This window comes from Salvelinus sp. IW2-2015, linkage group LG1 (assembly GCF_002910315.2).
Source record: "Salvelinus sp. IW2-2015 linkage group LG1, ASM291031v2, whole genome shotgun sequence".
In the NCBI taxonomy this organism is placed as follows: domain Eukaryota; kingdom Metazoa; phylum Chordata; class Actinopteri; order Salmoniformes; family Salmonidae; genus Salvelinus; species Salvelinus sp. IW2-2015.
In genome coordinates, this window is record NC_036838.1 from 3,419,813 (window position 1) to 3,434,402 (window position 14,590).

Sequence of the window (14,590 nt, forward strand, 5' to 3'; positions counted from 1 at the left end):
TGTGGTTTCCATTCAAACTTCTACTTAGATCATGCTCACTTGAGTATCACCGTCCGATAGCCTTGGCTTAACTAACCCATGAGCAAAGCATTCCAATCCACTGCTGGTTGCACATACTGAAATCTATGCAATTTGGCCAGTCAGTTAGAGACACTTACTCATAATATGTTACTCATTATGAGTTACAGCGACACTTGGAGACACTCAGAGCATCAACATCCCCCATATCACCAGTGAGTGACTCAAACCATTGGCCCGCCTGTAGCGCACCCCAACACGGGAGAGGAATCGCCAATTTAAATGATCTAATTGGGTGAAGCGTTCACATGTCAACTTTCACAGGTCAACTGCTGGTGGCGTCAGCTCTGAAAGTAGAACAGCCCACGGAACAGAAGAGAGAGAGAGCGCAGAGGAACTGAAGCGAACCGCGGGAAAAACACCTGCACTGTGAGAGGAATGCTTATCAACTCTGTCTCAGAATGTTAGTAGGGCTGTCTGCGTAGGTGTTAACTGGTGGAAACAGGTCAAAATGACCTGCTCGACACACATGTACTCACTCACACATACACACTGTTAAGGATCTGCGTTCCATGTATTTGCGTCTCTCTCTCTCTCACACACACACACACACACACACACACACACACACACACACAGAGAGAGAGAGAAAAACAGACCAATCAGTTAGGCCCTAGGGAATAATCTTCATGGCTAAAAAGGCAATTTTATGCAGTCCGGTGGGGATCCTTAGAGAGAGACTAGTTACAGCTCATCCCTGAGGGAGCCGACTGCGCCCTGAATATTGTTATTAGGTAGCATAGTGGTTAGAGCGTTGGACAAGTAACCGAAAGGTCGCTGGATGGAATCCCCGCGCTGACAAGGTAAAAATCTGTCGTCCTGCCCCTGAACAAGGCAGTTAACCAACTGTTCATAGGCAGTCATTGAAAATAAGAATTTGTTCTTAACTGACTTGCCTAGTTAAATAAAGGTACAATTATWATTTTTTAAATGTGGTGGTGTGCTGTCTGTAGACATTGGAACCATTATTTTGATAATACTGCCTCCATGTGTCCACAGGCAGACCTACAGTTACTACATCACATTACCTCATCCTTCACGTGAACTTTGGGAGCAAGAATCAGGGAGAATGACATCACTGGCTGCCTCCTTCCCTACCACTCAGTAGGACCTTCCTTGACCAATGTAGTGAGGACCTGAAATTAAGAGAACATTCAGCAGCGTGTTGGCATTACCTCAAAACGACAACAAATACTCTGAAGCCAAAATCATACCGATCACTTCTGCAGATGACTTGCATAACGTGCTCGGAGGAAGGCACTGTTCCGAAAACATTGGCCATACCCAATAAATCATTGGAAGCATATATATTATGCGACTTTCTTTATTTAAATGTACCTCTCCATTTGTCAGCACCTCTGACTATTTGGGTGTGCATTAACTGCTGCTTTTTATTTTAAAAATGATCCCAAATGCAATAAAACATTCTTGACACATGATTAAAGTAGATTTATTTATTATAAACATTGGAAAGGCAAACATGAAACACAATTGTCCTAATATTCTGGGAGTTGGGGGTGCTGGATAACATTTGGAAAATTGGAATAATACAATTGAGAAGAATGTTGGCTTCATAATAACAGTATACGTGATATTATAACAATATTGGAGGATGATCAGAAAAAGCAAAGCATGCAAATACAGCTCCTGCAAATACAATAACTGTACAGCCTCACATACACACATAGCAAGCACACACAATGACATGCATGCCCAACACACACAATTTGATTTGACATGCACGCCCAACACACACACCACCTGGGTGGTCCATACCCATACAGGAAGCCATGGGTGGGCCACAGAGGCTACTTCTGCCTTACTGAGTTCTAGGGGTAAGGCGCAGACACCCAACAAGTATCATCCCATACGGAACATCCATTGATTGAACATGGGCTGATTCAGCCTTACACATTTGTAAGTGTGCCACCAAGCTTCTGACCCTGGAAGTCAAACTAAAGAACAGCCTTCTTTTAATAACAGTAGAACAGCCTTTACTGAACTGGTATGAGAAAATTTGAAAATACTAAATAAATGATGGCAAGCTAATGCCTTTATAGCATTGAATGTGGCTTTGTTGTACCATTATAGCGTCAGCTTTTGAACTTCATAATGTCCCGTTTGTTCAAGGGAAAACAAATATACAAGCAGTTATATATACATTATTTACACATTGTTTCAGTGTTTGGTTTAAAGCATATATTTTTGTGTATGGTATTGGTTATTTTGCGTACTCATTTCACTACCCTTACTTCAACTGCTTAAGATGGAATTGTTTCCCCATTTCAATCCACACAGGTAACCAAAAAAATTGATATTTTGCACGAAGAGAAGAAATCACTAGCTTCATCAGTAGTAGTAATCACATTTTCAATATAAATATTATATATAGCCATACTTTGAGTACAGACTTGCAGAAACCAAAATAAAGAACAATAGCAGTCATTTTCTTGTGAAATCTCTAGGTATAAAACTAAATAACGTTTGCTTTTTTCCCCCTCATCACATAGGGGACATACTGGATCTTTTATGATCTTAGAGAGATATTTATTGGGAAAGGGTGCAAGGTTTAGCCTGGTCCCAGATCTGTTTGTGCTGTCCTGCCATCTCCTATTGCCTATGGGGCAGATCTTAWGTTGAATTTTCACTTAGTCATGTATTGATGTCAATGCGAGACTAAGTGGAAATTCAACTTAACTGGAAGCTAGGATTCACTCCATACACCATAGTAGTTGGCAAAACAGCACAAACAGATTTGGGTACAAGTCTCACAAAGGTTGGGTTTGCATGGTGATGTTGGTGGGTGGATCACCGTTGTTTGAGCAGCACTCTGCACATGGCGAAGCCCAGCACGGCGAACATGGTGGCTCCCACGCTCACTCTCAACCAGAAGGTGGAGCTCTTCAGGTCAGCCTGTGTCACATGTCTGAGAAGAGAGAGGAGAGATACACAGAGAGAGAGAGAGAGAGGATCCAGCGACAGAAAGAGTGCGAGAGAAATAAACAGAGTGAGTGTGAGAGCACATTAGGTCAGAGTTGGCAGAGACAACAATATGTAATGCTTTTACATAACCTCTCTGCTTACACAGATGATCACGATACATGCTACAGTGCATTCGGAAAGTATTCAGACCCCTTCCATTTTTCCACATTTTGTAACATTACAGCCTTATTCTAAAATGTATTTTAAAAATCCTCATCAATCATCAATCCAGGTTTTTTWWAAACATTTTTGCAAATGTATATTTAAAAAGAAAACAGATTCCTTATTTACGTAAGTATTCAGACCCTTTGCTATGAGACTTGAAATTGAGCTCAGGTGCATCTTGTTTCCATTGATCATCCTTGAGATGTTTCTACAACTTGGAGTCCACCTGTGGTAAATTCAATTGATTGGACATGATTTGGAAAGGCACACACCTGTCTATATAAAAAGGTCCCAAAGTTGAAAGTGCATGACACGAGGTCGAAGGAAATGTTCGTAGAGCTCCGAGACAGGATTGTGTCGAGGCACAGATCTGGGGAAGGGTACCAAAGAATGTCCAAGAACACAGTGGCCTCCATCATTCTTAAATGGAAGAAGTTTGGAACCACCAAGACTCTTCCTAGTGCTGGCCGCCCGGACAAACTGAGCAATCGGTGGAGAAGGGCCTTGGTCAGGGAGGTGACCAAGAACCCGATGGTCACTCTGACAGAATTCCATAGTTCCTCTGTGGAGAAGGACAGACGGAAGGACAATCACCTATGCAGCACTCCCCCTATCAGGCCTTTATGGAAGAGTGGCCAGACGGAAGCGACTCCTCAGTAAAAGGCACGACAGCCCGCTTGAAGTTTTCCTAAAGGACTCTCAGACCATGAGAAACAAGATTCTCTGGTCGGATGAAACCAATATTGAACTATTTGGCCTGAATGCCAAGCGTCACGTCTGGAGGAAACCTGGCACCATCTCTACGGTGAAGCATTGTAGGTGGCAGTGGCAGGGACTGGGAGACTAGTCAGGTTCGAGGCAAAGATGAACGAAGCAAAGTAAAGAGAGATCCTTGATGAAAACCTGCTCCAGAGTGCTCAGGATCTCAGACTGGGGCGAAAGTTCGCCTTCCAACAGGACAACAACCCTAAGCACACAGCCAAGACAACGCAAGAGTGGCTTCGGGACAAGTCCCTGAATATCCTTGAGTGGCCCAGCCAGAGCCCAGACTTGAACCCAATCAAACATATCTGGAAAGACCTGAAAATAGCTGTGCAGCGACACTTCCCATCCAACCTGACAGAGCTTGAGAGGATCTGCAGAGAAGAATGGGAGAAACTCCCCAAAAATAGGTGCGCCAAGCTTGCAGTGTCATACCCAAGAATAATCAAGTCTGTAATTGTTGCCAAAGGTGCTTCAACAAAGTACTGAGTAAAGGGTCTGAATATTTATGTAAATGTTATATTTCAGTTAGATTTTTTTAAACATTTGCAAAAATTTTAAACAACCTGTTTTTGCTTTGTTATTATGGGGTAACGTGTGTAGATTGGTGCAGGGAAAAAACWATTTAATCAATTTTAGAATAAGGCTGTAACGTAACAAAATGTGMAAAAAGTCAAGGGGTCTGAATACTTTCTGAATGCACTGTATGTAGGAATTCACTCAAAACAGTGTGGCTTTGAACCTCCGTACAGTTCTATGTACWAATCACAACTAAAGCTGCCAAAAGATGAACGTCCAACAGGATGAACAGATGAGACACTAGAAATATGCATTATTAGACTACATATGCATTATTCATTAATGAAGAGGAACATAACGAACAAGATTGGAATAGAACAAGATGGTTAAACAAGTGCCGAATGACGAAGAGAGAGGATCAAGGAACTCAGAATCAGGGAAAGTTTGGGTGAGACAAAAGAATAAGAGTGAGACGTCATGAAGATTTACATGAAAACAAACAGTGGTTTATGACAATCCACAGCACAAAATCCACATGAGAAAAACGCCCAAACTGCAAAACAGGGTCAAAACAGAGGCGATGAAAATCAAATGAAGAAGAAGAGAAGGAAGAATAACGTAAAGGAGGATTGTGAAACAGAAGAGTTGGAAGGTCTCTGAAAGAGTAAGGACCTGCTGAGAATGGCGGTGTAGAGCTTGGCCTTCACTGTCTGCACCAGCTCCGAGTTGATGAAGTTCTGCAGGTGGCAGAAGGTGCACCTGTTACAGGTACACATACAGCGCAGCCGAGCATGACTAAGGAGAGAGGTGCACCCACACACACACACGTGCAAAGACACACATACACACATACACAAGCACAAAGAAGAAGAGAGTTAGAACAAAGACCGATGCCACCAGAAAGGTTTCAGCTCTTTGGTCCATAGAGCTCATCTGTTACGGGGTTAAAAACCAAGAACACCCACCCAGGAAGAGAGGAGGATAATTGTCTAATTAAACACTGGGAGAGCATGACCACAAGTCTGATCCATTGTAGTCTTCACCTCACACTGTTGGGGTTAGTAAATCTCCCAAATAGCCACTTTGGATCAATTTGGATAATTTTCAACATTGTTAAAATGTCCTTATTCCACCAGAGATAGAGGTTCATAGATTAAATAAAAATGCACTCGATTAAGTAGTTGATACATTGATGCTGTCCCCCATGTGTTGGCTATGCTTCTGAGGAGTACAGTTCAGATGAGTCCAGTCCACCATGACAGAGGTGATCAGTGTGGACAACAGCCTGACAGGGAGAGTAGTGGGAGAAGGGGCACGCAAGGGCAGTAAACGTACAGTAGCAGCTAACGGCAAATTGAATCCTTTAACCACCACGTCTAACCAAGATGGTGGACACTGTTCACCCCAAGAGTTCAGAGTCTCTATATTTCAATGTGAAGTGGCACCAATTTGGGAAGTGAGGGATGAGGTAGAATTGAACAGCTAAGGGGCAGTTTTGGGGCTTGAGGTGGGGTTTTGGGGCAATAGGTTTTACAGCATGAGATGGGGTCTTAAATATTTAAAAGTATTTATTTTTYGGATTGTGGAGAGGGTTTAAGGGCTTAAGGTAGAGCTTTAGGGTTTGAGCGAGGGATGTTAAGGTTCGACATGGGGCCTAATACAACAGAGTGCCCCCACTACCCACGGGTGCATGGCCATGGTGGCGAGTTTGGTGTAGATGTCTTTGCAGGGTGCGTCTGCCGTGTTGCAGGTGAAGGCCTGCGGAGGGGGCATCTTGTGCTTCCTACAGAACTCCAGAGGGGTGAGGGCGTATAGCTGCTTGGTCTCCTGGAGGTCCGACTTGGCTGCGATCATCATGCACGGCGTCTTGGTGTCCATGAAGTATTGCTGCAAAAGGCAGAGGGATATTGTTATTGGACACTGTTGTATTCCATTCAGCAATATACTTTTTTAAAAGACAATGAAAAGAGGTAAACGCTCCAGAGAAGAACATATTGGTAATAATATGGTAATAACAGATGGTTTCCACTTTAAAAACATTTACTTTAATTCAGTGGTACTGTAGTTTAGAATAGTATTGGGTAGCCATCTTGAAATACTAAATAGACAAACAGGGATAGTAGAAGGACTGGTTGTAAACGGCACATACCTTGAAGACTCTGGCGCAGTACTCGAAGGAGTGGGGGTTGCTGGCATCGTACACCAGACACACAATGTCACAAGCCAGGTCAGCGTCCGAGAGGACGTCAAAGTCTGGGAAGACCTCATGGAGCTGAGGGAGAGTAGAGGAAACAAAATGGAAGAAGGTAATGAACACACAGAAACACAGACAACCTTTAGACTGAAAAACTGTGGACAAATAAACACCATCGAGTCGATTAAGAGTAAGTCAAAACAGACGACTCACCAGTAGGTATTTCTCCTGACCATACACATACGCAGTGCTGATAGCATAGTAGGACATATGCTCTTCACTAACAATGTTTTGACGCTAACAGAAAAAAGGAGGGGGAAAAATGACTTCAAACATACACAGTTTATCAATACCATTCCAAAAAGTTTTAAACAGGCAGTAGACTGAAGTATTTGGAGTTGCGCGGAGTTGTTCAAATGTTGCTTCCGTCCAGGGAAGTTTTCCTTGCCACCGACTTACAACTTACTCTTTGAGGGAATGAATTAATGTTGACACTGACCGTGAGGTTTCTTCCAAGGAAGGCTTGCAGGAAGCCACTCTTGCCACTGCCGCTGTCCCCGAAGACGTTACAGCGAAACACACTGCGCTGAGTCTGCTTCTTCTGCAGGTCAATCTTCTTGTCCCTCGTCACTGTAGAACGGAGAGGACACACACACTCTGTTAAGTTTATACAGCAAATGAACGTATATGAATGAATGCTATATATGCTTTGGATGTCTTTAGTCCTGTGCAGAATGTGGTTTCAGTAAGAGTAACTTCGTCCCTGCTCTCTAGATAGAGAAGTTAACACAACATGAAGTTCTAACACACAATGTTTACAGGTTGGCTGTAGACTAGAGCTTACAGCTAACTTTGGTATAAGTCATCTTCGTCTTCTATACTGTTAACTCAAATACGACAAGGTTCCAATTTAACAACATTTACTCAACCATATTAGCGCAATACATGACTGCCATTGCACTCAGGCCAGGTTCATCTACAACGAGACTCCTGCGCAGGCGCACTAATAACACCGTAATATATACACTGTCCCACATTCAGAGCCATATCTATAGGTCTCTGCTCATATCTAATCTAGCGGTCGTCTCAGTTGCCATGCCAACGGGTTGTCCTCCCACCTGTGATGGCCGCTGCCTGGGACTCCTGCTCAGAGATGATGGAGTAACCAAGGTAACCCAGGTACTCCAGGCAGCGCTGGACATCCAGGTAGGTGGTCAACCTGYGCACAGGGAAACACAGAGGAGTGAATGGAAACTGTCATACACTGTAAGAAACARTGTCTTGGGGGTTCATTCAGACTTCCATAGTTTAGATAAATGCACAAAGTGTATTGTTTGTTTAACACAGCAGTACATCTCTCGTGTGTGTGTTTGTGTGTGTCTGTCTGTGTCTGTACAGGTGTGATAAGGACCAATTGGAATCCACGCTTCAAGATTGTTTTGATCACACGGACTGGGACATGTTCCGGGTAGCCTCAAGAGAATAATATTGATATATACGCTGATTCGGTGAGTGAGTTTATAAGAAAGTGCATATGAGATATTGTTCCGCTGTGACTATTAAAACCTACCCTAACCAGAAACCGTGGATAGATGGCGGCATTCGTGCAAAACTGAAAGCGCGAACCACCGCATTTAACCATGGAAAGAGGTCTGGGAATATGGCCGAATACAAACAGTGTAGTTATTCCCACCGCAAGGTGGGAAGGTCTCCCGGGTGGCGCAGTGGTCTAGGGCACTGCATCGCAGTGCTAGCTGTGCCACCAAAGTCTCTGGGTTCACGCCCAGGCTCTGTCGCAGCCGGCCGCAACCGGGAGGTCCGTGGGGRGACGCACAATTGGCATAGCGTCGTCCGGGTTAGGGAGGGTTTGGCCGGTAGGGATATCCTTGTCTCAGTATGTAAAATGTAATAAAATGTATGCACTCTACTGTAAGTCGCTCTGGATAAGAGCGTCTGCTAAATGACTAAAATGTAAATGTAAATGTAAGGCAATCAAACAAGCGAAATGTCAGTATAGAGACAAAGTGGAGTCGCAATTCAACAGCTCAGACACAAGACGAATGTGGCAGGGTCTACAGACAATCACGGACTACAAAAAGAAAACCAGCCACGTCACGGATACCGACGTCTTTCTTCCAGACAAACTGAACAACTTCTTTGCCCGCTTTGAGGATAATACAGTGCTACCAACGCGGCCTGCTACCAAGGACTGTGAGCTCTCCTTCTCCGTGGCCGACGTGAGTAAGACATTTAAACGTGTTAACCCTCACAAGGCTGCCGGCCCAGACGGCATTCCTAGCTGCGTCCTCAGAGCATGCACAGACCAGCTGGCTAGTTTGTTTACGGACTGTGGTGGAATTACTGTAATCAAAAGGAGAGACTTTTAGATTTTTTCAAAACAATCAAACTTTATTATTCAATTACTGCCTTAACGGAGCTGGTAGGTAACGCACAYCCCTCAACCGCAAGGCTCTACAGAGGGTAGTGCGGTCAGCACAACGCATCACCGGGGGCAAACTACCTGCCCTCGAGGACACCTACAGCACCCGATGTCACAGGAAGGCCAAAAAGATCATCAAAGACAACAACCACCCGAGCCAATGCCTGTTCACCCCGCTACCATCCAGAATGTGAGATCAGTACAGGTGCATCAAAGCTGGGGCCGAGAGACTGAAAAACAGCTTCTATCTCAAGYCCATCAGACTGTTAAACAGCCATCACTAACACAGAGAGGCTGCTGCCTACATACAGACTTTAATAAATGGATAACTAGTCAGTTTAATAATGCCACTTTAATAATGTTTACATATCTTGCATGACTCATCTCATATGTATATACTGTATTATATACCATATCTTGCCTATGCTGCTCGGTCATCGCTCATCGATATATTTATATGTATATATTCTTATTCCATTCCTTTACTTAGATTATTGTGTATTAGGTAGTTGTTCAATATTGCTGCATTGTCGGAACTAGAAGCACAAGCATTTTGCTACACTCGCAATAACATCTGCTAACCATGTGTATGTGACCAATAAAATTTTATTTGAGTGCGTATCTGTCTGTCTGTGCGTTTTCAGGTCTGTCTGTCTGTCTGTCTCTGTATAGATGCCTGTATGTGTGTGTCTGTATAGATGCCTGTCTGTATAGATGCCTGTCTGTGTGTGTGTCTGTATAGATGCCTGTCTGTGTGTGTGTCTGTGCGTGCGCTGGTAACCTACGTCCACTGGGACAGGTAGCCCTGGTAGGTGATCCAGCCTWCGTTGTTGGTGCACACCGTGTTGTTGACGTCGGGACCCCAGGGCATGTAGGGGAACACGTCAAACAGGTCCTTCAGCTCCTCTGGGGACAGGGCACAGTCCCGGTCCTGAAAAACACACACACCTCACGGGTCATTGGCATCTAAAACATAAGGACACACACTAGCTTGACCACTCGATTTATGGTTCATTCACTGCCAGCAGGGTTTAGAAACAGTTTGACTGTTGTTAGTCTGAAATGTTGGCTCCAAATTCAAATGGTATCATTTACCACAGGAAAGGTCAATACCTTGTCATGTTTGTCGAAGACACTCTGGAGGAAGAGGTAGGCATTGTGATTCAGCTCGGTGGTGCAATCTGGAGGTATTTTCAACCTGGAGGTACAGTAGAGGTGGGGAACACACACACAGACACACCACAACAGTCAGATGGAGAATCCTGGAAAAATTACGAGATAAATGAGAACACAGATTAAATTATGGCGTCCTCAATGGACGCTCTGCAGGGGGGAGAGAGAGAGAGACTTGTGGGTAATTGAGGTCAGAGCCAGAAGGGGGATGGATGTTAAMCCTGACTGTACTGGGGCTTAGTGGCCCATCTAAATCTGAAGGGAGGCAGACATCTTTTGTTGTACTGGGTGAAGCCGAAGTGTATTTCTGCATGGGAATCAATGTTGATATTTATTATTACTTATTGGAAGTCTCTAAGGCTCAGATCGTCCTTGAGAAAGACAAAGGCAATAAAAGCATGATGAACTAAGCACACGGAACGGTCAATATCTGTGCCTGTGGGTAGAGGTAAAGACATGCACAGTAATAGGTAGGCCTGGTAATTGCCACGATACAATATTACCACGATACAGATTGCGATTCGATACTGTGTTTTATTGTGCGATTTGATTTTCCAAACATACTGCTCACCATATGTTTGCTGCAGAGGGACAAGAGAAAACAAGTTTTGATCAGTCAATGAAATAAAAGCGCTGACAAATTGTCTCCCTATTTAAAAAGAAGATTGAGAACAAGCTATGAAGGAAAAATACTGGAGTTTTGGTGCAGGTACAGGCAACTAGCGTAAAAATAATATTTTACGATATTGTCAAAACGATACAATATTTCATCAATAATAACATACCGATATGAAACTGTATTGATTTCCCCCCCCATCACTAATATGGGAAATAGTTTGTTGGTATGGTTGTAGAAGCAGACAGTACACCCTGGAGGAACAGGTTGTAGTGGATGTGTAGAAACAGGCAGCACTCACGTGAGTGGGAACAGGTTGTAGTGGACGTGTAGAAACAGGCAGCACACTCACGTGAGTGGGAACAGGTTGTAGTGGACGTGTAGAAACAGGCAGCACACTCACGTGAGTGGGAACAGGTAGTCCTGGTGGAGTTCCAGGTCGTCGTCGTAGCCGAACCTCCTGAGGACCGTCCAGGTGGTCTCATGTCTCCCCCTCTGGATGAAGAGGGTGTGGAGGAAKAGGAACCCTGAGGACCACCACCATGATATAGGTCAACTACAGTGTGTGTGTGTTCGGAATGTGGAATATGGGGACATTATTCAAACATACCCCAACATGCTCAAACATGGTGCTTCAGAAAGGTGTGACTAGTTTTATAAGAAATGCAGGACTGAGATGTCAAAGAAACAGAAAATTACACACATTTGGATCAACAGGAAGTTCATTGTCTTCGCTCCCTCCCTTTGTCAATAGAGCATACCTTTGAGAGTGAGGCCGTTGTCACACACACCGTCGATCACATTCTTCCTCACAACGTTCTTCACATCCTCCAGAGCCTGAGACGCCAGTGGGGCATTAAAGCATGTCCTCTGCACACGCACACACACYCACACACACACACAAACACATCACCAAAGCTGACAAGGAAAACACTGAAATAACTATTTGAACCCTTCACCTGAATGGAAAAGGGCTAGTGAACTTGTTAGTGCACTTGTTCTGCTGTAGGAGTCAGAGTCACAGAGTTGAAAACTCACCTGAAAGAAGTTGAGCTCATTATCATTGAGAATCCCATCGTTGTCCAGGTCTGATACCTTGAAGATGCGAGTCAGCGCTTTGATACAAGCGGGCTTCATCTGGGAATCAAGTCCAATCAACAGTCTAATGACACAGTTGGCCTCAAAGTAAATGTGAGACTTTATGAACAATTTTTATTCTGTAACATTCTGTCAACAGGGCATCTTCACTCTTTACCCGTTTCTCCTCTGGACAGTATAAAGGGCCAGTGGGGTGCAGGACAGCCTTTTGGGCGTAGTAAAACAACTCAGATATGTTCTTCAGGTTCTTTGCTGAACACTAAAAGAAAAAAAATATGGAAATACAGAAAGAAGAGCATACAAAATATGAATTTCATTCATCCTGAAGTAATATTAACCAACATTTCAAAAACAACAACGCGTTTGCTGTGCAGAACTAAAATACCTAAATACTTAAAGCTGGAATCTTTAAAAGTGTGAAAACAGCCACGTCCATTTGGGATATTACAACAACAAAGAAGTTACTGCAAACAARGAACACTGCAAGCTGCTCGACGCACCTCACCTCCGTTTCGTCCACAAAACAATAACAAAGGTGCTGAGATGCGGATTCCATCTTTAAGCTGTGCACGGCAAACTCCCTCTCTTTCCACTAGATGGGTCAGGAAAGTGAGAGTTGTTTACAGTAGAGTATAGTAGTGTTCAAGATCGGTCTCCATAGTGACCTGGCTGGCTGGGGCCTGGGAGGATCTACCAGCCGGGGATTGGTCTGAGYGATAAGCCAATACTAATTAGACAGTCTGTGAAACATGGAGYAGTTAGCAGCCAAGCTGAACTGTGGACATGCTTCTATGGCTAGCTGGGTGGAGGAGAGCCATGGGGGTCAAACTCCAGGCTTGATTGGATCAGTTTGATTGTCAAGTCTGTTTTCTTGAATTGACAATCAAACGTATCCATAGTACACCTCTTGGACGAGGAGCACACACGCGCACGCAACCTGTCTATTAGGCCTAATATTTCTCAAAAAATGCATGTACACTCACATACCGACTTGAGCAAGCTATAGAAATCCCTTAGCAATAGATGCATTAAGAGTCTAGACTGAAACCAATACCAAKCTGACCCGTGCGTCACGCTAAGCACATGATTGACCCATGGAATTCCCACCATGAGAAAAATAGCATGAAGCGCGTCTGGGTGAAGGTCCTACTCATAAATAATGCCTAACATAGGTTCTATAGCCTAAGTGCATATATACAGTAAACAAGCACAACATATAGTCTTAGTGTATATAGTGTTTGTATGGACTCACTGTCACCCTGCATGATGACGGTAAAAGCTACATAGATAGAGAATGTAAATCTGGGACCAGCTTTAAACCCTACAGATTTAGATTTACAACATGTAACATTTGTAAGCTGTATAGSAGCACACCAAAAGCTGTATAGGCTGTAGAAGGACTGCTACAATATAAGCACCACCCCTGCTATACATCTTTAATAGATACTAGAACTGTTCAAGCCACTCTTTAAACAGTACATTGATTTATCTTCAATGCAGCCCCTGTGCTACATCTGAAGGTGTWTCACTCCTCTGTAAAAGCGATAAGTGCAGTGGTGTGAAGTACTTAAGTAAAAAATAAAGTACTACTTAAGTCGTTTTCTTGGGATATCTGTACTTTACTATTTATATTTTTTTTTACTACTTTTACTACTACATTCCGAAGGAAAACAACGTACAGTTGAAGTCGGAGGTTTACATACACCTTAGCCAAATACATTTAAACTCAGTTTTTTCAAATTCTGACATTTAATCCTAGTAAACATTCCCCGTCTTAGGTCAGTTAGGATCACCACTTTTATTTTAAGAATGTGAAATTCAGAATAATAGTAGAGAGAATGATTTATTTCAGCTTTATTTTCTTTCATCACATTCCCAGTGGGTCAGAAGTTACATACACTGAATTAAGTATTTGGTAGCATTGCCTTTAAATTGTTTAACTTGGGTCAAACGTTTTTCAGGTAGCCTTCCACAAGTTTCCCACAATAATGTGGGTGAAATTTTAGCCCATTCCTCCTGACAGAGCTGGTGTAACTGAGTCAGGTTTGTAGGCCTCTTTGCTCCACACATGCTTTTTCATTTCTGCCCACAAATGTTCTATAGGATTGAGGTCAGGGCTTTGTGATGGCCACTCCAATACCTTGACTTTGTTGTCCCATTTTGCACAACGCATGCTTGGGGTCATTGTCCATTTGGAAGACCCATTTGCGACCAAGCTTTAACTTCCTGACTGATGTCTTGAGATGTTGCTTCAATATATCCCAATAATTTTCCTACCTCATGATGCCATCTATTTTGTGAAGTGCACCAGTCCCTCCTACAGCAAAGCACCCCACAAACATGATGCTGCCACCCCCGTGCTTCACGTTTGGGATGGTGTTCTTGCGACTTGCAACCTCCCCTTTTTCTCCAAACATAACATGGTCATTATGGCCAAACAGTTCTATTTTTGTTTCATCAGACCAGAGGACATTTCTCCAAAAAGTACGATCTTTGTCCCCATGTGCAGTTGCAAACCGTAGTCTGGCTTTTTTTGTGGCGGTTTTGGAGCAGTGGCTTCTTC

General features: G+C 43.5%; 1 protein-coding gene across 5 annotated transcripts in view; it reads right to left on the reverse strand.

Annotated features, from left to right (window-relative positions):
- Window positions 1-1,512: 1,512 nt before the first annotated feature.
- The window catches only part of LOC111981588 (mitochondrial Rho GTPase 1-A), an 18,119-nt gene continuing 5,041 nt past the window's right edge, over window positions 1,513-14,590 (reverse strand). Inside the window, exons 1-14 of one of the 5 annotated variants that reach the window (XM_070449674.1) lie at window positions 12,533-13,748; window positions 12,185-12,286; window positions 11,968-12,066; window positions 11,691-11,799; window positions 11,333-11,456; window positions 10,254-10,338; window positions 9,926-10,071; window positions 7,819-7,919; window positions 7,200-7,330; window positions 6,914-6,997; window positions 6,656-6,778; window positions 6,191-6,393; window positions 5,179-5,301; window positions 1,513-3,004 (exon numbers count right to left, since the gene is read on the reverse strand). In XM_070449674.1, the coding sequence (XP_070305775.1) occupies window positions 2,887-3,004; window positions 5,179-5,301; window positions 6,191-6,393; window positions 6,656-6,778; window positions 6,914-6,997; window positions 7,200-7,330; window positions 7,819-7,919; window positions 9,926-10,071; window positions 10,254-10,338; window positions 11,333-11,456; window positions 11,691-11,799; window positions 11,968-12,066; window positions 12,185-12,286; window positions 12,533-12,583 (1,599 nt within the window). In that variant the 5' untranslated portion in view covers window positions 12,584-13,748 and the 3' untranslated portion in view covers window positions 1,513-2,886. Of the gene's footprint in view, window positions 3,005-5,178; window positions 5,302-6,186; window positions 6,394-6,655; window positions 6,779-6,913; window positions 6,998-7,199; window positions 7,331-7,818; window positions 7,920-9,925; window positions 10,072-10,253; window positions 10,339-11,332; window positions 11,457-11,690; window positions 11,800-11,967; window positions 12,067-12,184; window positions 12,287-12,532; window positions 13,749-14,590 lie in introns of those variants that run through there. The other 4 variants (XM_024013052.3, XM_024012974.2, XM_024013124.2 and 1 more) reach the window with 4 other exon arrangements.